Below are 23,110 nucleotides of genomic sequence, written 5' to 3' on the forward strand. Positions count from 1 at the left end.
CAACATAAACTCTGACTGACTTTAACCACAACTTCCCACACTCATGCACCTTTCAGGACCAAATAAGGGAGAAGAGGGCGGCTTCCTCCATTGATATCAAATAAACAGCTTGACAACAAATTGACGTCTGAATTTAAAATATTAGTTAACATGAACATTCTGTTTTCAAAAATCTGGGTAACATCTTGGTCACCAGATAATTACAATGCAGATAAAAAAGTAAATGTAAAAAGAACATTCTAAACTACTTATTTACCTTTTTTCTCTCACTCCTTCATGAGACTTCACATGTTTCTTCAAAAGAATTTGCCATCATTTCTAAAAATGCAAAATGACAGTCACATTGCACCTTTGGTCGGACCTACAGCCCACATTCTTCTCAATTAATAAACAAGACATTGAAATACCATCAGAATCATCCTGTTTGTGCTGGAATTTAGCTTAGATCCTTGGATAAAAGACATACACACTGACAGAAAAACAGACATACAAGTGACTTCTCGATTTATTAGTAGCATGTCTTCAGACTCGAAAATGAAAAGAACAAATCCGATAGGGGAGAAAAAAGATTCTTCGAATTTTATATTACAAGCAAGACTACACCAAGCTGCATAAATGTAGCTGATATTTCACCTTGACAGACACCTTTTAAACCCTCTGATCAGTGCCAAGTGTTTGGTATTGATATTTTAAATATTTTATATGTTTTGCTAATATTAAAGTAATTTGAATTAATCTACAAAGTTTTGATTTTATCTTTATTACATGATCCACATACAGTATGACATATCTAACAGTCAATGTTTTTGACTGGTACCATACACCATAACAAAAATTGAAGCACTGACAAATGTGTATTATATTAAAATATATTACTATTTAAATCTAAAGACAGAGACATTAGTAAAATGCATCATACTTTTAAAGTACAGATCCAAAATATCTGTTTGGTTCGTCTTTGACCAAACAGTAAATCCTATTATCAAACCATTAATTTGCAGTTTTCATCCTGAGAAAGAGCAGACATTTGTTATGGTCAGACATAAACAAGGTTTTCATATTAACTGCCAAAAAGTAAACCCATGTCTTTTACACATAAACAATCAGTCTTGAATTTCACCGGAGCTTCTATGACAGCCGTGGCCCTGACGATCAACAAGCACCCTGGGAAACTTGCAGACTGAAGACCCTGATCAGGTTGCATCTGCTTTACCCTGCTCACACTCCCTCTCCCTGAAGAAGCTTCTTTGCTCATTGATGGCTTTCTGCAGCAGTGCTATGTTGACACCATCAACACAGTTCAGCACACGGGCACGGACCATGTGGCCAACCCCTGTAAGACGAGAAGAAACTGATGACAGCAGGCCATTTGAGGTAGAAAGTCCTGAATGTATTTAAACGAGCCCAGTGACGTGAATGAAATGTAAATGGTAAAATACTAATGGACAGTTTTTATTCAACGCTTTTCCAGTCTTATCGACCAATCAAAGCACTTTGCAGCAGATAAAGGGTCGGTAGAAAACAGCCCATCAATGTGCATACACACTCAATGGCTTTCTTTCTTTTTTTGTTTTGGAGAAGGTAGAATGTCGCTACAGTTTTTTTGTCCGGGTTACAGTTACAGGGATCTCTAAAAGGATGTGTCCCTGTCTGTGCATGTAAGTCTGTCCGCAGTTAATTGTTAGATACAGAAGATGAATCTCCACTCTCTACTCGGCAGGGACACAACCTCTATCCTGAAAGCAAAACTAAACACACACACACAGTTAGCAGTTACTGTATGTTCTCAGCCAGCCTCTCTGGAAAATTAAGCGGTCACTTCCTGTGGAAGGTGGAGGCAGTTGAGGTAAAGTGGTCAGTGTGTAGATTCACGCCTTTAGCCTACAGAAACGTTTGCATTTCATCTGTCTATTTAACAAAGGATTGTTCTACGTCAAGCGGTTTGGCTCAAGGCCTGTGTACATTCTACCCAGGGCAACATACAAAGACAAACGGTCATTCATACCCACATTTCACACCTACGGTCAATTTAAAGTCCCAATTAACCTAATCCCAATCTGCATGTTTTTGGACTGTGGGACAGACACGTGGAGAACAGGCAAACTCCACACACAAAGGCCAAGATGATAATCACAATAAACATTTAATGTCTTACAATTCAATATAATTCTTGTTTGTTGACCCAAGACAGACAGTTAAAAATCCTCATAAATGTTTCCAAAAACTTTTTTCTTACCCTCAGAATTTTCTGTTTCACCCAGAACTATGTACTGGGCTCCAATTATTGGGTTAAAGGGCTCCACAAACATTGTGTGGACGACCACATGGTGCTCTTTGGAAGCATGCTGAGCTGACAGCGTAGCTCTGGACTCCTCAGGCTGATAGCAGACAAGTCTGGAAAATTGAACACATTTTTTACAAGGTAAACTGGACAGCAGGTGATATAATTTAAAGTTAGAGATGTATTCTGTATAAGCCAAACAAGGGGGAGCTGGAGAAATGTATACTATTTGTGAAAGCACAAACAAGGGTGATTTCACTGCTTTTCTCCAGATTATAAGCAAAGGAAAAATTATAATGTACACATAAATAAATAAATATTGAATGCAAAATAATAATACAAAAAGATTAACAATTAGACTAAAATAGTTTAAAGCTAGGGTTGGTATTCCTGAAAAAGCTAGCAAGAGCTGGCTATACTTTGAAAAAATGCAAGAATTGTGTGTCCTACATGCAGTTTTACAAAACACATCAATCTGGCAGAGACGATGTTACTGTTAAGACTAAAATCTATGTTTTTCTTTGAGTATGTGTCTGTGAAGATGGCAATGAAACTGAACTCTAAACAAATGCAGTAGGTTAGACAGCGTGGGGGCAGGGGCAGTTTGGGCTGAATATGTGGTAAATTTGCGGCCTTCACATAGTGACTGATAGTAGCCGTTGCTGGCTGGTTTTAATCTTGAAGTTGATTGTTGTGTGTGTGTGCGTCACATCGCAGTTCAGTCTTGCACCTGTCTGATAATGCCTGTTTGAGAAGACTGTACATCTGTGGCAGACAATACACTGTACTTTAACTTGTTCTCATACCTAACTTACTATATTACAGCATAAACTCCATTAGCTTTATTTCAAACATCACACATACATGAATGCACTGTTTTCTTAAAAAACTGTGACATACCCTTAGAAAGAATTCAAGCAGCGGCCACCAGGGTCTGAAGGACAGATAGGAAAGGCGTTGTTTTGTCTAGAAAATGCGCATGCCATACTGAAAGCTCACAAGCTGTCAGCCGATTCAAGGCTTGTTTTAAAACACCAAACCAAAAAATGACGCTCCTCATCATTGGCAGATTCCAGTGCCTAGAGGCTGGGACCAGCCTGTGCACTAGCCACGTGACTCCCCCTCCCAATGAAGTTCTACCTATTATTATAAATATTGCACCTGTCGTCCGCTCGGGGCGACTCTTGACTTCCCCGTCGGTATTAGGCGGCTTGGGGTTGTACGTTGAGTGCCCATAGCTATGTAGTAGCTGTTCATTGCTTCTAAATAAATACTTTTTTGAACCAGACCGACTCTACCCTCTCTACCTAAGGAAAAAAGAACACGACATTACCCAGACAAGTTCTGTTGTGAGCGAGCTAATGATAAGAGCCTGAAACCTCATTCAGAGAGAGAAGTTGGGAAGGAGCCTTGTTGCTGCTGCAGAGCTGTTAGAGCAGGCAATGTTTATTTTATTAGGGTTAACCCCTTGAGATGTACCATCTCATTTTCAAGGGGGTCCCAATATTAATCACAATCACTAACAAAAAAAAAGTTATCAAAACAGCAAGGTGCCAACAGGCAACACAAAAGAAACAGGAAACTAGAGACCATATACATTTATAAAACAGAAGGTGGCCAGATTGGCAACTCATGTATAAACAGTCAAGTATGGGTGTTGTAATTGAGCAAAATGTACATTTTCCAAATCTGGAAAAAACATTTTAAACTGGTGAGTTTGTGAAAATAAATCAGACCTTTGGCTTCCAGGCAAGTAAAGAAAACGTTGTGAGGGGACTTGTGCAGCAGTTTGTGACAACTGCTTTTCAGTGCATGTCTCCTCAGAATTGAAAAGTCCTCAGGGCATATACAGTATAGAGTCAGCAGAAGGAGGTGGTTGTTGTTGATGTAAATAGCTCTGAGCTTATTGCACATTTGCTGATTTTAACAACTTAACAAATATGTTGAGTTCCTTTTGTTTACTTTTAATGTCCTAAATTTCCTTAAATGCCTGAAGGAGTTTCACAAACTCATGACCATATTTAGGTCTAAAAAAAAAGGTTAACATGTTTTTATTGTGTTTGCACACAATGTAAAATGTTTCTATTTGTCTGCTCTATCAGCTCTTGTCTGTGTAATGTCTCTGTCAGGATGACAATCTTTTGAAAGTTGCATGTTAGACAGTCAACTGTCACAAATCCAGTTTTACCTTCCATATATTGTCAATAAAGTTTGTTTCAAAAGCCTTATAGTTGCAGTGTCCTTTTTTTCTAACCTTATGAATTCTTTCACAATTTTACTTGACCTCATAATGTTTTCCATCTCAGGAGGACCTCAGAGACGGAGACACTGGAGAGACGCCCGGACTGAGCTGCAAAGCCAGTCTGCTTTAAGTTTGACGTTTTGAATTTATGTTTGGTCTTTAATAAAAGATGCTTAGAAACGACACTTCCGTCTCTGGCTGTGTGTGGGAGAGCCCCGTGGCAAGGAGCATTGCCACAAACACATTTTCAGATCTGTGAAACCTTAAATTCTGTGAAAAGAAGAACAAACGTATATATTTTTCTCCATCCAGATCACAAAGGACCAGTTCTCACTCAAAAACAACTGTCAATCCTGCCTGAACCAGATTAACATGGAGAACGGATCAACTATTACATGCTTGAGATGGTTAAAACACTCAGATCTGTGAATGTCTTATTCTATTTGCAAATGATCTGAATGAGTTCACTGCTTTTTTTAATTAATTAGACTACACTAGACCAGGTCTAAATCAACAGATACTCTCGAAATTTCAAATATGGACTGGATAAATGAGGCAGTTTCTGACTTGAGAAAACTGAAACTAAGATCATTTGCAAAGTTTTTTCTACACCCGAAGACACCAAACCTAAATAAACCCACTGGGCTCAGATCTGTCAAACTTGGATTGCTATGATCTCTTAATTCAGGTGGTGTATCCCTGGGGCAGGAATGGGGGATAAGCAAAACATTACACTTCACTCAATTACAAATAATGACACAGGGTCATTACACTTGCACCAAGTTCATCAGATTCAAAAATGATCTGTTACAGTCACAGGCAAAACAAATAAAAAAACAAAACACCTGCCGAACGTCCTCACTGATTCTCCTTCCTGGACCGACCCGGTGCTTATTTCCCAGGGGAAATGAAAAGCTGCAGCAGCTGGAAGCATCGTCTTGATCCAAAACACAAAAACACCAAACAAAACGCAGGCTGGACACGAAATCAAAAGTGTGTGTTGCTTCCGGGATGCAGGTCACGTGCTACGCCAGTCTCCGCCTCCCCCTCTGTTGTGTGCGCAGGCGTGTGAAGGCGCAGGTCGTTGTGAGTTCTTCAGACAGCAACACAACAGCACAGGGAGGATTCACGCCATTATCTCCACTACACACACACTCACGGTACGCACCTGAACTCAGTCTGATACACAGCCATGAATCCCGATATCACGAAAGAGCGGAAAAACGGCACCTTTGACGTCGAGAAACTGACCTACATTGTGGACGGTACCCCAGAAAAGACGAGAAGAAGAAGGGAAATCGGTGAGTTTGAAACGTCTTCCTTGGTGATAACAGGTGTTGCCCTCGACATGTAACATGATCACAGCACTGGTTATTTGATAAGAAAAGAGCTGTTGTGGAGAAAGCTTAGCTAACACGACAGCGCTGTTAGCTATAGAGATGCTAACAGCTGACCCCCTCTGCGCAGCTTTCTACTTGGACTGAAATGCACCCAACTTTTACCTTGTTTGAAAACCTTTCTCACCCAGGGTCCTGTTTGAGATGGTATTTCCAAAGCTGGTGACGTTATGGTGGTTTGGTATGCTCCAGTGGTAAATTCGGCCTTAGTGTTAATTAAATGTAGTATTTATTATAACACATTACACTAATATCCCGATACAGTAAGTATCCCCCAGCACCTGAAACAGTTATTATACCAGGCGCCTCTCATCTGTTATGTTATTGACAAACAGCAATAAAAACAAATGCTTGTGACCTTTTCTCTAGTTGTTGGTGATATTCATATTTTACATAATGACGTGCGAGGAGTGTTACTGTTAATGTTCAACTTCAGAGACCGATACTTTACTGCTATATCCATTTTATTCTTCTTACAGATGTACATGTGTATGCACACATATACACTCACCTTTACACACACATCTCATGACCTGACATTGTGGTGCACGTTGACTCGATTGCATTGCATAACTTTCCCAGATGTCATTTCCGACCAACTCTCAAAGTAGAAGTAAAATAGATTAGGTGTCATGTTCATGCACAGGTTTGAGACGGTTTTGGCTCTTTAACGTTGTGGAGCCTCAGATTTCGGTTCTTGGCTGACAGGAGTGGGACCCAACGTGGTTTCCTGCTGTTACTTCTGTTGTGGTCCATCCACCTCATGGTGTGGTTTATTCTGAGATGCCGTTCTGCTCTTCACAGTTATAAAGAGTGGTTATCTGACTTACCATAGCCTCTCTGTCACCTCCAACAACTCCTAACCCTCTACTTGTGTCACCCATTCCAACAGCACATCCATGAATGGCTAGAATTGCTGTCCCTCTCTATGTTACATGTAGGTGTTCTATTGGATAGTTAAGCCTACAGTATGCATTCCTAAATCACATTGTGTCCTTACGTCTTGCCACTGGTGAAATACACCAAATAGTTTAAGTTGGTGAGAGTTGAAGTTGGTGCCTCTCTGTCTGGGGCATCTGAGTTAGATATGAAAGTCCCTCAACGTAGACACTACAATGCACTGTTGGTTGGCCCTTTATCTATAACCTGACCTTGGGTCCTTCTAAGAGAGAGAAGGGAATATCTGTGGAATTAGACAGGCACTATTCTCCTGTCAAGATAAAATGTGTAATATACAATATATATTATATACATCATATAAAGTGGCATATACAGTAATATGTGAGGATGGTCAGAAATTCCTCAACAGTTATGATGAAGTTGTTACTGAAGAACAATATCCAGAACTTTTCTGACTCCTGTGTTTATTTTATTTTATTATCTTTATCTCTTACTTATTTGTCTCACCTTGTACATCCATGATAGTCAGTCCAGAAATGCTGAAACACACTTGAAAATCCTAGTACAAATTTACACATGCCGGTACACATTCACAAGTCTTCCTTTGCAAATTTCCAGTTAAACATTTCTAACTTACAGGTTGTGGGTTAACTTCAAGTTGCATAGACTAAAGGATACATATCTGATTTACTTTCTTTTATCCAATGTAGAGTCACTGGTTCTCAGTGACCCCGACTTTAAGGAGGAGGACCCAAACTTCTTGTCGCGCAGTGAGCGCTATGACCAGGCTGTTCGAAAAAGTGCCCAAATGATCCTGAAGCTCAGAGAGTATGGCATCGCAGACCCAGAGGAGATCTACTGCTACAAGAAGTAAGTTACACAAAACAACAGTAACAATTTTGAGTTGTTGGCAGATTTTGTTAAAAATATACAGTTTATTGACCTCTGTCAGATATAGTACTGTGTAGATCAGAGGTGTAGTAACAGTGCAGCTTGACTGTGTAGCCGTTTGAGGAAGTAAACAGATTCAGTCGGGACAAAGTTCATCATGAGATTAAAACTGTGTAGGACGGTATGCAGCTTTCACCAGTTGTAAATAGATAATCCTTTCTACCTTCATGAGCATATCCTCCAAATAATGTACCACAATACATTCTAATATAAATACATGTATATAAAAATATACAATAATATGATATATGAAATATAATATAATATATAAATATATGGACATTTAAATTCATATAAAGTTGGATCTCAGCCGTAAAAATCACATTGTCTTGCAGGACATCCATAGCACAGTGAGTCACATCTGTAATAAGATATCAGTTACACAGTTAATGAGAATCTAGTCTGATCTTCAATTGTCTATCCTATACTTTCCCCTCACCCAGTATTTTTAAAGGCAACCACCAAGAGGCCTTGGGGCTACACTTTGCCATGTTCTTGCCGACCCTGTACAACCAGTGTGACCCTCAGCAGTCCAGGAAATGGTTACCTCTGGCAGAGTCCTTCCAGGTCATGGGCACATATGCCCAAACTGAGATGGGTCATGGTCAGTCCTGGACTTAGCCGTTAACCTATTAACTTTATGGTTGTTTATATAGCACAAGGTTTGCCTTTGTATCTATGAATGTTAAAGCCAAACTTATATGTACTTATGGAGAAATAGGCCCATTTCAGCAGGTTTGGAAACCTTATCTACCAAGAGTAGTGATATGTTGTATGTTTTTGACAGATCCAAACATGCAGAAAATTCTAAATAGCTGCAATGTGTATTCTGAAAACTGTGCTCTTGTGTAACATTTTGTCCTAACCATAAATGTATAGAGCTATAGCTCAGGGAATACAAGTTTCTGTGGCTATGAGGGATTTCCATCAGTTTGTTTGTTTGAGATGCAAACAAAAGTCTGGTGGATATATAAAACTGTAAGCATAGGCTATTTGAATGGTAAACAGACAGTTAATAAGCCAAATGCAAATACTCATGTAGGCTAAGGGTGTATATAGGGCTGGGCGAGATGGAAAAAAATCTTATTTGTCAAACGATATTTGTTTTTATATCAGTCGATATCGATATATATCGCGATATAAATCAAATCAGCGCCACTGCACTGAGGCACATTACTCTGCGCAGGTCAGTGTTGTGCATGAACGCATTCACTCACACAGCGACATACAGTCTCATGACCTGATCAGTACATGAAGTTTACTTAGAATTTGTTTGATTTGCTCCAGAGTTTATGAAACTGCATTTAACCATCATGAAAAATGAGCTTTCAATATTTTGTGCTCGCTCAGAACAACACGATACATAACGCACAGCCCCACAGTGTGTGTGTTGGTCTCTGTCCCTCTTCACACACGAACTGAAAATCACACGGGATATTCACCATCTAGTCCTATATTCTAAAATAGTTATTAATCGATGTTGTCGGATCATTTCTCACGATCGTTCCGGTCACTTTAACCCAAACATTAGCACGTGTGCTGCTGCTCCTACTCTCTGTGCAGTGTGCTTCAGCCTAACCTGACGTGGCTGTAACTCTATTGCAGATTGGAGAATTGTCCTCTTTTCAACAATTATTAGCTTAATACATAAATAATAAGAATGGTTCTAGCTGGGATAGGAATAGGCTTTAAATATTTATAAGTATTTACACAATTACAACCAGGTAGACAAATTAATAAAAATATGTAATTTTATAAAAATTAACAATTAAGAGCAGTACAGTGTTTCTCACATAATTTAGATTCTACCCCATGCACTACACAGAGAGGGCTACCTGCCAAGGATGGTAAAAACAAAGGGGATTATTTGTTTCCCAGTGCTCCCAATGCCCAGTCCGACCATGATGGTGTGTTTATTAGAGAGAAAGTAAGAAAGAGAGAGCGTGTGAAAGTGGGGCAAGAATTCATTGTCCACAAATGCATATATATATATATATATATATATATATATATATATATATATATATATATATATATATATATATATATATATATATATATTGCTCAAAACATTGTTTACGGTCTTATTATGAGAATTGTAAAAGTAGGTGCTGCAGCATCCATCTTTTCTTTTCAGCCAGTGATGGTAATCGGTAATACTGGGACAGATCCCAGTGAGCCTCAGCATTGATGGATTGGGGACTGTCAACAAAATCCATTACATTTTTACAGACCTTGTCAGGATCTATACAAGCCCTCTGTGTGTGCCTGCTATTCTAGGTGCACCTGAGAGTGTCCGGTGCGCAATTTCCAGGACTGGGCTCACTAACCAACCAAGTTAATACACATTAACACTCTCGACTTAAGCAAAAGTTGCGCACAGCAGTGTAATCTACATTAAATCACAGTTTCATCCAGCCATTATCTATACTGCCCTGTACTTTGAGGGACTGTCCTCAGCAGGCAGGCAGAACTCGACACAACAGCTGTTTTCTCTGTGTACCTGTCATTGGGATGTAAGAGCATGTTCACTTAGTAATGGGCGTAAAAACTATCACCTTTAACTTCAAATTGATTTGTCCCAGAAATGCGATTTGTTTGATCAGTCCTCTTCTGATCCCCCAACCCCCAACCCCTTACGTCACAAAGCTACATTATGTGCTCCAGAAGTATGTGTTCTGAGAGTGAGAGAGCCTGTAATGGGGTCGAGTTCTGAGTGTTTCTTTGTAATATGAGAAGCTGACAAATCTGTGCTGAGAGAGAATATGAACCATGTCAGCCTGTTTGTTGCCTCTCTGTAACAAAGCCAAGTGGATATTATTGTGAATTCGTATTTCTCTGCATAGCTACGCTGAAAGCCTGGAACCATTTTTGTTGACCTGTTTCAGCAGGTTCGAGCCAACACTAGGTCAAAGTCCCAGAATGTGATTTATGTCATGACATAAAGTTCCCTGAACCTCATTTGTAGGGCTGTGACTAACAATTATAATATTAAATTATCTCAAGTGTCAAATGTGCACATTTGAAAGCCAGGAACTTTGGAAAAATGACAATCGCAATTAATTGTCCTTAATTCAACTAATCGATTAATTGAGTTGTCATTGCAGCATTACACTTCTAATTCACTAATTCACACTGTCATAGCCTGTTGGATGTTAACTTGTTACTGTCTGTGGTTCTATTGCATGGATTATATTGACATGCTATTGACTAAAATGAATGTACATACAGAGTATATCTTTATTTAGTTCTTTTAGATTTCAGCCAAACTTGTTCAGCCTCCAGGAAGTGAAGAACAAGAAGTATACGTGTGACCACTTGATGTAAAGACAAAGCCGAATCAGATACAGAGCCTTGATCCTTTGATATGATCAGCAGATGGTCAGAAACACCACCAGCAGAGCCTGAACCGAGAATTGGCAAAGAAATACCTAAATATTGTACATAACTGACGACTTCCCATGTGGCAGAGGATCTTGAGAAATGAAGCTGCTGAAGAGTTTAAATGAGGGGAGTTTCAATCCAGATTATGGCTCAAATCATTTGTTCCAACATGCATGACGTGCTCACAAGCTGTTTTAATTTGTCTTTGTCACAAGCATACTGGCAAATTATTTATCGCTACCCTAATTTCTTATTGATTTGAACCATATCAATTCTCACCCATAATCCCTCCTGCGGATTAAAAAAAGAATTTGTCCACCATTCTCTCTTCAATCATCTCACGTTGCTTCAAACCTTCCGTAATATGGCATCCATCAAAAATTCTCAATGCATCTCCCGCTTTGCCTTTTCCAAATTCCCACTTGCTCTTCTTTTCCGTGCGCCCCCGTCCTGCGTGGCCTAGCTGTGTGCACCCTAGCAGGCCAGAGCCCTTGGATCTCCATTTGGGAATGTTCCTGCCCACACTGCTCAACCAGGCCACCCCAGAGCAAATGGACCGTTTCTTCATGCCCGCCTGGAACCTAGAGATCATCGGCACCTACGCTCAGACTGAGATGGGCCACGGTAAAATGAACACAGCAGTTCAAAATCAGGCTTGCTTGCTGTTTTCTTTACACTGAACCTTCAATAATAAACAGGAATTAATTGTTTGTTTTTCTATCATTGCTAATGCCAGTAGGAATGGTAATAAAATGAATGAATGACTGTTTTGAAAGGTCACACTTGAATGTATACATTTTTTAGATTTTGATAGTTTTTGTGTCTATTAATACAAAACAATTTGTAACTCCAGTACATTTTTCTAACCATGGTTTATACTAAACTTCCATTAATACCCATCTGAGAAAAGTTAACTCTTTGTTTAACACGTTCATTTGTACGTGTGTCTATCATTGTATCATTTGCGGATATGAGTCCGGTAGGAAAGCCTATGCAAATGGAGGGCAGATTGTTATCAAATCCCAATTTTGGGATTACATGTTTAACACTGCTACAAGTTCACATGGTGGCAAATGCAACCAGAATATTTGTTTAAATCATCCACGGCACAGGCCAAACTGTTGAATTATTTACAACCTGATTGAACACTTGTGTTATCTGACCCATTGGACAAGTATACAGTTATAAAAGCCAAAAGAATGTTGGCCAAACAACTATGAAAACTTTGAGTTTCTCTTGTAACTTTATGCTAGAACCCAACCGATATATCAGTTGGCCGATTATATCGGAGGCTTTAACAGACAGATCAGTATCTGTGTTTTTGTTTACTGCTATGCACTGATGTAAAGGCTTTTATTTTACAGAGTAAACAATGCAGTAAAGATGTGCAGAGTTCTAAATACTTGGTTGAATTCATGTTTTCTTTTGTTTATAATTTTTAATATAATTTTGTATTATTTTTATTTTGAATATTATTAGTTTTTTTGATTACGTTAATGTTTAAACAAAATTTCTTTGTCATACATTTTTCCCTCCCTAAAATCCATATTAGTCGGGCTCTACTTCATTCCCACATCTCTGGAGTACAGTCTGTAACTATCTGTTGTGCTGCCTGACCATCGGCCTGCGTCTGATAGCTCTTTTATTGCCTTTCTTTTTCAATTACCAGCGTGTTTTTCTCTCGCCAGTGTGTTTTTAACAGATCTATTGCCTCTACTAACCCTCTTTAATTATTTTATATGTTTAATGCATGGCTTGGGGTGTATATTTGCCTGCAGATCAATATATTAACACGGATTCCAGCTTGTTTTGGCCTGATTTGGAAAACCCACCATAGACAACCCCCTGTGGACCAGTTTTTATTAGATGCAAATTCAGAGTCTGTCATAGGCCTGACAAAGATACAGCATTAACTGAATCATAGTGAAATATTATAGATAGTTTTTGGATCTGTCAAACACTTACACTGCTTTGCTACTTTATGTTGGATTTTTTCTTCAAAAGGCTAAAAGTGATTTTAAAAATATTCATATTTGATGTTTTGAGTTAATGTCTTCTGTTATATTCATCATCAGTCTGTTAATGTCCCTTTAATGTTAGTGGATAGATCTGTGGTTAATAATGTCATTTGTATACATGCTTGACAGAATAATGTCTTAAGAGTAATCATTCATGTTTACCTTTCCACCGTGCACTCTGTATGTGTGCGTTCTGTATGAATGCATTTGGTGGGGATTTATATTTCGCCTTTCTCTAGGCACGCACCTGAGAGGGCTGGAGACCACAGCCACATATGATCCAGCCACACAGGAGTTTGTCTTGAACAGTCCCACAATCAGCTCCATCAAATGGTGGCCCGGAGGACGTAAGTACCTTATTCTGCTGCCTGGAATTTGGGTTGTATTACAATTAAATTTATAAAATAATGTATGAGATTATTAGATGTACTATTTTTCTCAAGATGTTGCTATTTCTTTGTTCTCCTTTTTCTTCCAGGCTGAGAAAACCTGATTGACAGTCATAACAAGCCCCTTGGTTTAGTTTTAACTCTGTCTCTCTCTCTTTCTAGTTGGAAAGACCTCAAATCATGCCATAGTCCTCGCCCAGCTCCATACTCAAGGAAAAGGCCGTGGTCTGCATGCTTTCATCGTACCCATCCGCGACATGAGCACTCATGTACCCCTGCCAGGTAACCACTACATGTGATGTCTCTCTGTATGTGGTGTTTATGGTAAAGTCCATCCTCATTAACTTACTGTCTGTTCCTCACTTTTTCCGTTTGGACCTCCATCTTTCTTAGGTATTGTGGTTGGAGATATCGGCCCCAAGTTTGGCTTCAGTGAAGTCGACAACGGCTTCTTAAAACTAGAGAACGTACGGATCCCACGGGAGAACATGCTGATGAAATATGCCAAGGTAATTTATATGATTCTTTCATATGATTCTTTTTCTAGTCTTATCAACCACTCAAAGCACAAGGCGCATTCACCCATTCACACACACATCAACACAGCGCTTCTAAAAACATTTGGGGATCAGGAGTGATTTGGGGTTCTATGTCTTGTTCAAGGAAACTTTGGAATGCTGAAGCAGGGGATCGAATCATCGACCTTCGGGTTAGAGGACAAACCGCTCTACCTCTTGAGCCACAACAGCCCTTTTAGGTTGTTTTAGGTTCAATGCAATATGTTTTTTGATGCATCCGATACATCTAAGATACTTTTGAAGCAAATACAAATCAAATACAATATGATTCACATTAATGTGATAAATTGAGACACAATTTAATTGAACACAATGACAGCCAGTAGAGATAAAAGCGCACACTTGGGAAGCAGTTTAGTAGAGGAGGAATCTAAAAATCATTATTGGTCACAAAAGATTGGTCACATTTAAAAATAATAAAGGCTCTTATATAGTAATTAAATGAATAAAGATTAAATTGAACCAATACACAGATGTAAGAAATGATTCATCATGAATTCATCCTAAATTATATCCGGTATTTTTTAATCATGGCAACAGCTTTGTGAATTTTTATGCCAAATCATTCAATCTTACATCCCTAATTTCCACCGCAGCCTGCTGCTTAATACAAATGAGTGTTTTGTTTACCAAGAGGGAAGGTTGTATGTGTCACATCCTGTTTTATCAAAGGTAGATAAGTACCTGTATTGTTGACATTTACTTTTAAAATATCCTGATATCATTGTAGCAGAAATACTGTAGGATTTTTTACACAATCCTGTTTTTTTATTAAGGGTATTATGGTGGGAATACCTTTTAGTATTTGCTCCTGAAGTGTCTCCTCTGAGAATGACTCTGTTTCGCCACTAGGTGGAGCCAGATGGAACCTATGTGAAGCCACCCAGTGCCAAACTGACCTACGGCACCATGGTGTTCATCCGCTCCATGATTGTAGGCTTGTCAGCTAAGACCCTCGCCAAGTCCTGCACGATCGCCATCCGCTACAGTGTTGTTCGCCACCAGTCGGAAATCCGAGCAGGGTCAGTAATTTCAAATTATTGTAATAATAATATTTATATAATAACTTTATTTACAAAGCACTTATCTAAACAAGGTTACAAATTTTTCATAAAAATACATGGTAAAAAAATTAATAAAATAACGCTGCGGCTAAAGCTAAATCTGACCAGCTACTGGCTTGTATGGCAGTACTATGAGACTCATGTGGCCCACTCATCATTTCCTCTATGCCTTTTTAAACTAAACACCTAGTGTCATAGGCAACAGAGTTGAAAGCTACCCATTTAAGAAACTACATCAAATGTAGTTGCAAGTAAAAGTATGATGAAAATGATTAAAATGAATTAAAAAAACACAGTAGCACCAGAGTTAAAAATCACATGAACTATCACTCGGGTTATGGAGGGAGCGCAACAGCCCTGGGAGCTTTCCAAGAATGACTGGGACCGTGGCTCCGGGGATGCAATGAATGACTGCATTAAATATGCAGACTTTCCTAATTATGGAATCGCCCACTTTAAGCGTTTGTGGGGGGAAATGATCTGCTTCCATGCTGTGTGGAAGCAGGCGCTGTTTTCAAAGAGTGATCCTGAGAGGGGAGATCAAGTGCTGCAGACGGATCTGCTGGACGTGCCAGAGAGTCATCAGACAAGGCCTGGTCGAGTACAAGAAAGAAGCAAATACTTGGTAGTTGTAGGGTTAAGATGGAGTGTAGCTACCCAGAAGTGATGCTAGCGGCAGCAGCCCGGGCAGGACAGGAAACTCAAACTCAAAGATCTGACATCTTGCTACAGAGGTTGTGTTCATAAGCTAGGATATTACCTGGTCGAGTACTCGTAACAAGTGTAGATTTGGTAAATGTTGAGTTAATACGGAGTCATGACAGAGCTTCTCAAATGGCACACACAACACCAACTGGATGAAGGAAGGTCGGCAGACAGCTACGCAAACATTGCATAACTCATAGAAGCTGGAAGTAAAAACAAACACATACTTAAGTTCATGCATGCACAAGTGGCGCAGTTTCAAAATCAGATTTTACTCCCAAGTTTTGGAAGTGGTGAGCTTCAGAAAAGAATATGTCCTTATAATGTAAAATTTCTCAAATGATATAACGAAGTTGTGAATATATTAAAATATATAAACAGATTTTTTACACTTGTACCTAAATGTCTTGAGTAGGAAAACAAACTGCTTAGTTAAGTTGTGTTATACGGAGCAGGTATGATCAAGATATGAAGCAAATTAGAGAGAGAATATTTCAAATCAGAATCATATTTATAATGCATTGACTAAGTGAGCACTTGAAAACGGCAGCATAATTCCAACAGCAAATGTGTTTCTGTCCCACAGAGAGCCAGAGCCGCAGATCCTTGACTTCCAGACGCAGCAGTACAAGCTATTCCCTCTGCTGGCTATGGCCTATGCCTTCACTTTCGTGGGCCAGTACATGAATGCGACCTACCAGCGCATCAGTGGGGACATCAGCCAAGGAGACTTCAGTGAACTGCCTGAGGTAGAGACCAGACATTCACACGTAGGATGTGATATAAGCTCAGTGATCTCTGTTTGGCCAGTGTGAATAAATTGTTTATATCACTCTTTATTTTTTAAGACCATTTACAAATCATCGTTTAAATATGATAGATTTTCAGGAAGCTATTTTCACCCTCCTTGCTCTTCAATTTTCAGCTCCATGCTCTGTCTGCTGGTCTGAAGGCCTTCACCACTTGGGCCACCAACTCTGCTATTGAGGTGTGCCGCATGTCATGTGGCGGCCATGGCTACTCTCGCAGCAGTGCCTTGCCGGACATTTATGTTGATTTTACTCCGACCTGCACCTACGAGGGTGAGAACACCGTCATGATGCTGCAGACTGCAAGGTAACGCATCACAAAGAAATGCATGACCACAAATGTGACAACTTGCATCGGCCAAGCTCACAGCCCACAAAGCTCTCCATCCAATACTGACACATTAGAAACACTTTTTATTGCTACTTTGATCTCAGAGTGCCATTCTAGTTATTAAACATTTTAGTTTTAAGTTGTAACGCTCAACTTTATAATAGAGCCCACTTACTCACTAGTTAGTATTAGTCGACAAACAAATAGGAGAATTAGCTATTTCACCCATCATGTGTGTCACACACTTAAATAGAGCAGAAAACAGAGACCCATAAAGACAGAGAAGCGCACCCACGCAGCAGTCAAATTATACCACAAATGCAGGTGACACACCAGCCCTCCTCCCACAGCAAAAACAAACACATCTTATACATCACATCTTATAAACATGAACAATGGCTGTTGTGGTGTTGTGTCAGCAGATCGGTTTCTTAAACCTGTCAAATTATATTTCGTCTTTTTAAAAATAGATATAGTTTCCTAAGTGAGGATCTGTGGAAAGTTCTTAATTACACAGAACATGAAGTACACACACAAAGGCCAAAGGTGCTGAAAATGAGAATTTATGAAAAGCTTGATATATGAAACCATACTTTGGTTTTAGTAAACAGGGGTTACACAAAGCTGGAATAGCATGGAGATATGTGCTTGTTATGTGATTACTTTTATGTAAGTCCTAACGGGTGTGATGCAAATTGTGTGTTATTACCAAACATGTCTACTGTTTATGTGTAACTTAATATCATCTCTAATCAACAACAGCACTAAAACTAATACGGGTGTCAAACATCAGCACAAAAGCTCTCTGCTCAAACATTTCACACTGATATTAAACAATCACACAGGATGAACACAAAGCAGTTCAGTGGCTAGTTTGTGCACCCATGTTCAATTTTGTAGCCCTCATCTGTGTGTGGCCTGAACTTTTATCTGTGCAGATACCTGTTGAAGAGCTACCGGCAGGCTAAGGATGGCCAGCAGCTGAGCGGCATCGTGTCTTACCTGAGTGAATCGGATCATCGGAGGGTGCAGCCCCAGCCCGTCGCTGCCAGGCCAACCGTGGTTGACATCAATGACCTATCTAGTCTGGTGGAGGTCTACAAATTAAGAGCTGCCATGTAAGAGACAAAAGAATTAGAGAAGCAAATTACCTTTTTCGTTGTGTTTTGGTCTTTGTGTTCATTTCTGGTTTTAATTAGGTCCCATAATTAAAGGGAGATTCACATTTATTTTTATTTATCATGCATTTAGAGGGGTTATCATAAATTCCATGAAAGTGCTACTACCACAACACAGCCAGAACTACTTTCTGACCCTGCATGATTTAGTTTTTACCTGAAATCTGCTGTATTTCTATCGAAGGTCTCATATTATTGTTTGGTCGGCCTATCCAACCATCTCTTCAGCTTTTAATCTAAAAAAAAAAAAACGTTGTTGGATTACTTTTATTTCGCTGTTTTACCATTTTTGTCAATCGTGTTGTTTTATGAGTTACACTTTGACAGGAAAATGGCTGTGATTATGGTTGTGTTTGTTTACATGATATCCATAGCCTGGAATCACAGCCATGAAAAAAGTATGGATCTTAGAAGTCCGACCGTCCAATCAACTTATTTTTTTGCTATTTACCTGTGAGTTTTATCAAGCTACACTAGAATCTATTATCTTTGGTTGGCTAGCTCTATGTCACTCAGAATGCAGTCAGCCAATGAGAAAAGCGGCTCTCGTCTGACCGGCCTGAGAGCTCCAGAGAGAATCAATGTAAAACTGCGCTTTGTTGATGGTTTTTGGTTCTTAAAACCACAAATATATCTTCTTATGTTTACTTAAATTCAGAGATAGTGTAAATTGTAAGAGCTTTACAATTTATAAATTTAATATTCTTTATTTCGCATGTTTTAAAATCTCATTTGATATATTTTTACCTTATTATGTTTGTGTTTTATATGCTGCCCTGGTCACCTGGAACTTTAGTCTTATTCCACAGGAGCAGTTCCAGGTTTCAGGGAAAACTAATTGGCAGAATTGTTTTTGTACCTGAACTCCTAAAGCCAAATATTATTATGTTTTGGCATGTTTGGTTAATGCAGATGTGTTTTTTTTAGTCTTGTGGAGCTGGCAGCCAAGAGCATCCAGCAGGAGTTGCAGAACAGGAAGTGCCAGGAGGACGCCTGGAACAACAGTTCTATCGACCTGGTCAGAGCCTCAGATGTAAGTTCAGTGTGTGTGTTGGTGTTTGTGGGTGTGTGGCTAAAGCATCTCACCAACTTTTTAATATCCTAATGCCAGAAGTAATGTATGGGGAAAATTTGATTGTCTGCATTGATATTATTCTAATATAATGAAACTAAAAAATGTTGCTTTCTTTTTTTAAACAACTCAAGACATTTTGCGAGATTTGGCAGTTTTAAACCTTTAATATCTTGCAGTTTCTTGTTGATGTCTCGCATCAAGTCTTTCATTGACTTACATGTCCCACTGTTTTCTGTCTCCAGGCCCACTGTCACTATGTTGTAGTGAAGCTCTTCACTGACAAGCTTGGGGAAATCTGTGACACAGCGATACACTCAGTGTTGTCGACCCTGGCTCTGCTCTATGCCCTGAATGGCATCAAGCTCAACTCTGGAGATTTCCTACAGGTCAGAACAATCATAATAGAAATAGTACGGTCCACAGTCCGGGGTGGATTGTAGTGCTGATCTGCTGTCTGTTATTTGCATACTTGTACTGTGTGTCTGTCTGTCTTCACTGTCAAGTTTCACTTTGAAAACTCAGCCTCAATTGCCTCTTTGTCTCTGAGCCAATAAATGGAGGTTTTTGTGTGTGGGGTGTCTGTTTCTGGGTGGCTGGTGTCTTTATTACTGTGTAAATGAAACAATTTCTTTTTTGTTGTAGTTGAACTTTAAATTGAAAATGAAATACAAGGCTTGCTCTAAACTCAGCACAGACAACCCAGAGTCACTGTTTGTTTCCTCACTTCCTGTAAGACTGAGTGAGGTCCAGAAGCATGTTTTCATCCACTAGTGAATGAGCCGGATCTTATGGCTCCAAACCTTTCTGAGAGCCATCCAAAACTATGGCTTTTTAGGGGATAGGGTTACTTCATTTATGTGTGAAACAATCACAAGGATAATGCTATGATACGGTAAGATTTCTATCAGAATTCAACTTGGACATCCCATCAACTTATTTTTGCATGCGCGGACTAGGTTTATCAGCACTAAATTACTTGAATTGCTCAATCTAAGGTGATGTCTCATCAAACCTTACCCTTGTCAGTAACGGAGATCTTGTGTTATCTCTGTTCATAGGAAAGGAAGTGGTGTGGTGACAGCAAATGATCACTATCATCAACATCTCAACCTTTCTTTTTGTCATTTTTAGGCGGGACTGCTCAGTGGGCCCCAGGTGCTGCAGATCTCTGGTCGAATCAAGGAGCTTCTGTCTCAGCTGAGGCCTAACGCTGTGGTGCTCGTAGATGCCTTTGACTTCAGCGACAAGCTTCTCAATTCAGTACTGGGACGATATGATGGAAATGTCTACGAGAACTTGTTTGAGTGGGCTCGACGCTCACCCCTGAATGCCACAGAGGTCAGTCAGGGTCACCAGAGTGACATAATAATAACAGTAATGATAAATTATCTTATTAAAGATTTCAGTTTGTTTTTTTTGCCTCCCCACATCATTAATATTTAGTTGTTGATTATAAAATATTTTTAAAGTTACAATGGATGTACATAATGATGTGCAAACTGTCATTATTTGTGAAAACCTTATTTTTGGAGGACTGTAGTGGTTGAACACTACATGCTGCACTAACACAGTCTGGATAGGGCCACTGTACTTTTGTCAGTTACATAAAGAAAAGATGAATTGGCTTTAATAACTTCCTTTGTCTAAAAGCCTGCATTAAACTGCAAGCTTAAACTGTGTGATTAGATATGCATGTTTTCTTCCCCCTTGTTCCTTATGTAAGCTTAATAAATTCTCTTCTCTCTTCCACAGGTGCATGAATCCTTCCACAAGTATCTCAAGCCTCTGCGTTCCCAACTGTGAGCTGATCCTTGCACCTTTAATCCTGGCCCTGACACTTCACCCCTACATACATAAGAAAAACAATAACAGATCTAACCCATCATATCAGCCCCATGATGTTCTTCACTCATCGTCAGATTGTCTTACCACACTGAAGGAACCAAGCCCTGTCTAGAGTTCTCTCTCTCTCATCCTCACTATAGGCCACTGTACTGAAAAGGTTATAAAACAGAAGGTGGACAACCTTTAACAATCTGAAGATGATTGGAAACAAAAGGGGGACAGGAAACAAAACCGGGAATCAAACTTTTATCTAATGAAGTCAACATTTTGAGCCAGAAAACGTAGCTTTGAAATTGCTGAAAAATAATCAAGAATTACAGTTTTAGTTATGTTTTCTCTAGAGAAATTCCATTCCAACAGCAGAATCAGTTTTGAGTGTTTCCCCTGACTACATGGACCAACAATTTATCTAAAAAAAAAGAGGCACCACTTGTTTAAGAGGCATTAATTTGTCCATGAAATTTATCAATTGCTGTAGGCATTTTGTAGACTTTTCTTCTTCTCATGTCTGGCAACCCCCTGACCATCCTGTGCCAGTTCATTATGTTGTATTATGATCGACTGCTCTAGTCTGCGGTGGATAAACAGCCCAGCAGTTTAGAGCATAAGATCAATGGAAACATCAACTAAGGATTTACAAATATTTACCTGTAAAATACTGTGATAATAAAGTTTTTACGTTTACTTAACATAAAATCTCTTAAAAGTAAGAACTGTTATTCTTATATTCAGTATCAAATACCCAGTAAGCTACCATTGTGTCTGTTTCACATTTGGTAGTTTCCTCCTAAGATAACAATGGCTCACATTGTTCATTGGGAAAACACAATGGTTTTTACAAAACGGAAAAATACCTAAATTATGCCAGTTACTGTGTTTCACTCACGAGGACAAAACAATCCTTCTTTTTCCTCAGTTCCACCACTTGTCACGTGAGCTGCTGTATGTTAAATAACCGCGTCGTACTTGAAAGATGGACAACACAGATACTAGTGTGTATGTTTGAGTCTCCACATGCTTCTGAATGTGTTTGTGTGACAGAAAGGCTTTCGGCAGATAAATGCTGCAAGGTGAGGTGTATCAAGTGTGAGAAAAGAAATTAATTTCTGACAGTTGTTGAGTGTTCAATGAGGCCCGAATCTTTTTATGTGCATTATTACACCCCCCCCACCCCACCCCCTCCTCCCTGCTCTGCGGGGTCGATATGAAGAATGGTCACATCCCCGCCAATATCTGGATGATTTTTGAAATATTTTAAACTTAAAATAATTCTACTGTTAACATGCTATGTTGTTCAAATCTTGAGGTTGAATTCTTCATGTTCAGATATGATTGAAATCTGTTCAAACTGAATGACTTTTCTAGATTAATGCTTCCCTATATTTTTGCTATTACAGTTTCAGAATTGGTCGATTTGTGCTCTTGGTTCATGTCAACTTGCAGAAGATTATTTTGCTCTGTGAGCAATCAAATCTAAATCTTAGAAACTGAGGCTGTTGAATGTACGGAGCAATTTGTGACTGTAAAGACACGTGTGAGACAGGGGAGCTTTAATCTAAAGCTTCATTGTGGAGTATAAAGATGATTTGTGGTGTAACATAATGTGCCTGATGAATTTATCTTACCTTAATCTAACTAACTGAGAAAAGTCCAAGCATTTCATTTCTGTTTTCATGCAGATCAGTTGATTCTGCTGTAAGGGCACAATTATCAATATGTAATGACTAAGCTGTTTGTGTGATGATTTGTTGAATAACAGTGACTTTAAACTTTACGGTTGGTGAATAATTTAACCTGCAAGTTATATTAATAAAAAAAAATTTAAAAAATCAATGTGTTGTGTTTGTGTCTTAATCCTAGTTTGAATTGGTTTTCAAACTGACTAGAGGATTCCACTTTGGGTAACCAACAATGTTAGGCCCAACACCTCATATGATATCACCCCAAAAATATTGCCGCATCA

The 23,110-nt window shown here is 39.1% G+C and overlaps 2 protein-coding genes across 4 annotated transcripts; one reads left to right on the plus strand and one right to left on the minus strand.

Annotated features, from left to right (window-relative positions):
• Positions 1–56: 56 nt before the first annotated feature.
• ten1 (TEN1 subunit of CST complex) lies at positions 57–5,550 on the minus strand. The gene is made up of 3 exons (XM_034569724.1): positions 5,369–5,550; positions 2,237–2,394; positions 57–1,333 (listed from the first exon to the last, which is right to left on the minus strand). Exons 1-3 carry the CDS (start codon positions 5,455–5,457, stop codon positions 1,194–1,196), a joined length of 387 nt encoding a protein of 128 aa, XP_034425615.1. The 5' UTR covers positions 5,458–5,550; the 3' UTR covers positions 57–1,193.
• A 24-nt stretch (positions 5,551–5,574) lies between these two features.
• acox1 (acyl-CoA oxidase 1, palmitoyl) lies at positions 5,575–22,978 on the plus strand. Of its 3 annotated transcripts, XM_034569492.1 has the most exons (15): positions 5,575–5,824; positions 7,531–7,690; positions 11,619–11,779; positions 13,413–13,520; positions 13,725–13,844; positions 13,956–14,071; positions 14,993–15,162; positions 16,496–16,658; positions 16,835–17,025; positions 17,988–18,167; positions 19,155–19,260; positions 19,545–19,688; positions 20,434–20,640; positions 21,055–21,138; positions 21,189–22,978. In XM_034569492.1, the coding sequence occupies exons 1-14, from the start codon at positions 5,716–5,718 to the stop codon at positions 21,103–21,105; spliced, it is 1,986 nt and encodes a 661-aa protein (XP_034425383.1). In that variant the 5' UTR covers positions 5,575–5,715; the 3' UTR covers positions 21,106–21,138; positions 21,189–22,978. The 3 variants fall into 3 exon arrangements, with proteins under 3 accessions (XP_034425383.1, XP_034425459.1, XP_034425484.1); XM_034569568.1 differs by lacking the exon at positions 11,619–11,779 and adding an exon at positions 8,215–8,375 and having other exon boundaries at positions 21,055–22,978; XM_034569593.1 differs by lacking the exons at positions 5,575–5,824; positions 7,531–7,690 and adding an exon at positions 8,260–8,375 and having other exon boundaries at positions 21,055–22,978.
• The last annotated feature ends 132 nt before the right edge of the window (positions 22,979–23,110 follow it).

Source organism: Hippoglossus hippoglossus, chromosome 1, assembly GCF_009819705.1.
Source record: "Hippoglossus hippoglossus isolate fHipHip1 chromosome 1, fHipHip1.pri, whole genome shotgun sequence".
In the NCBI taxonomy this organism is placed as follows: Eukaryota; Metazoa; Chordata; class Actinopteri; order Pleuronectiformes; family Pleuronectidae; genus Hippoglossus; species Hippoglossus hippoglossus.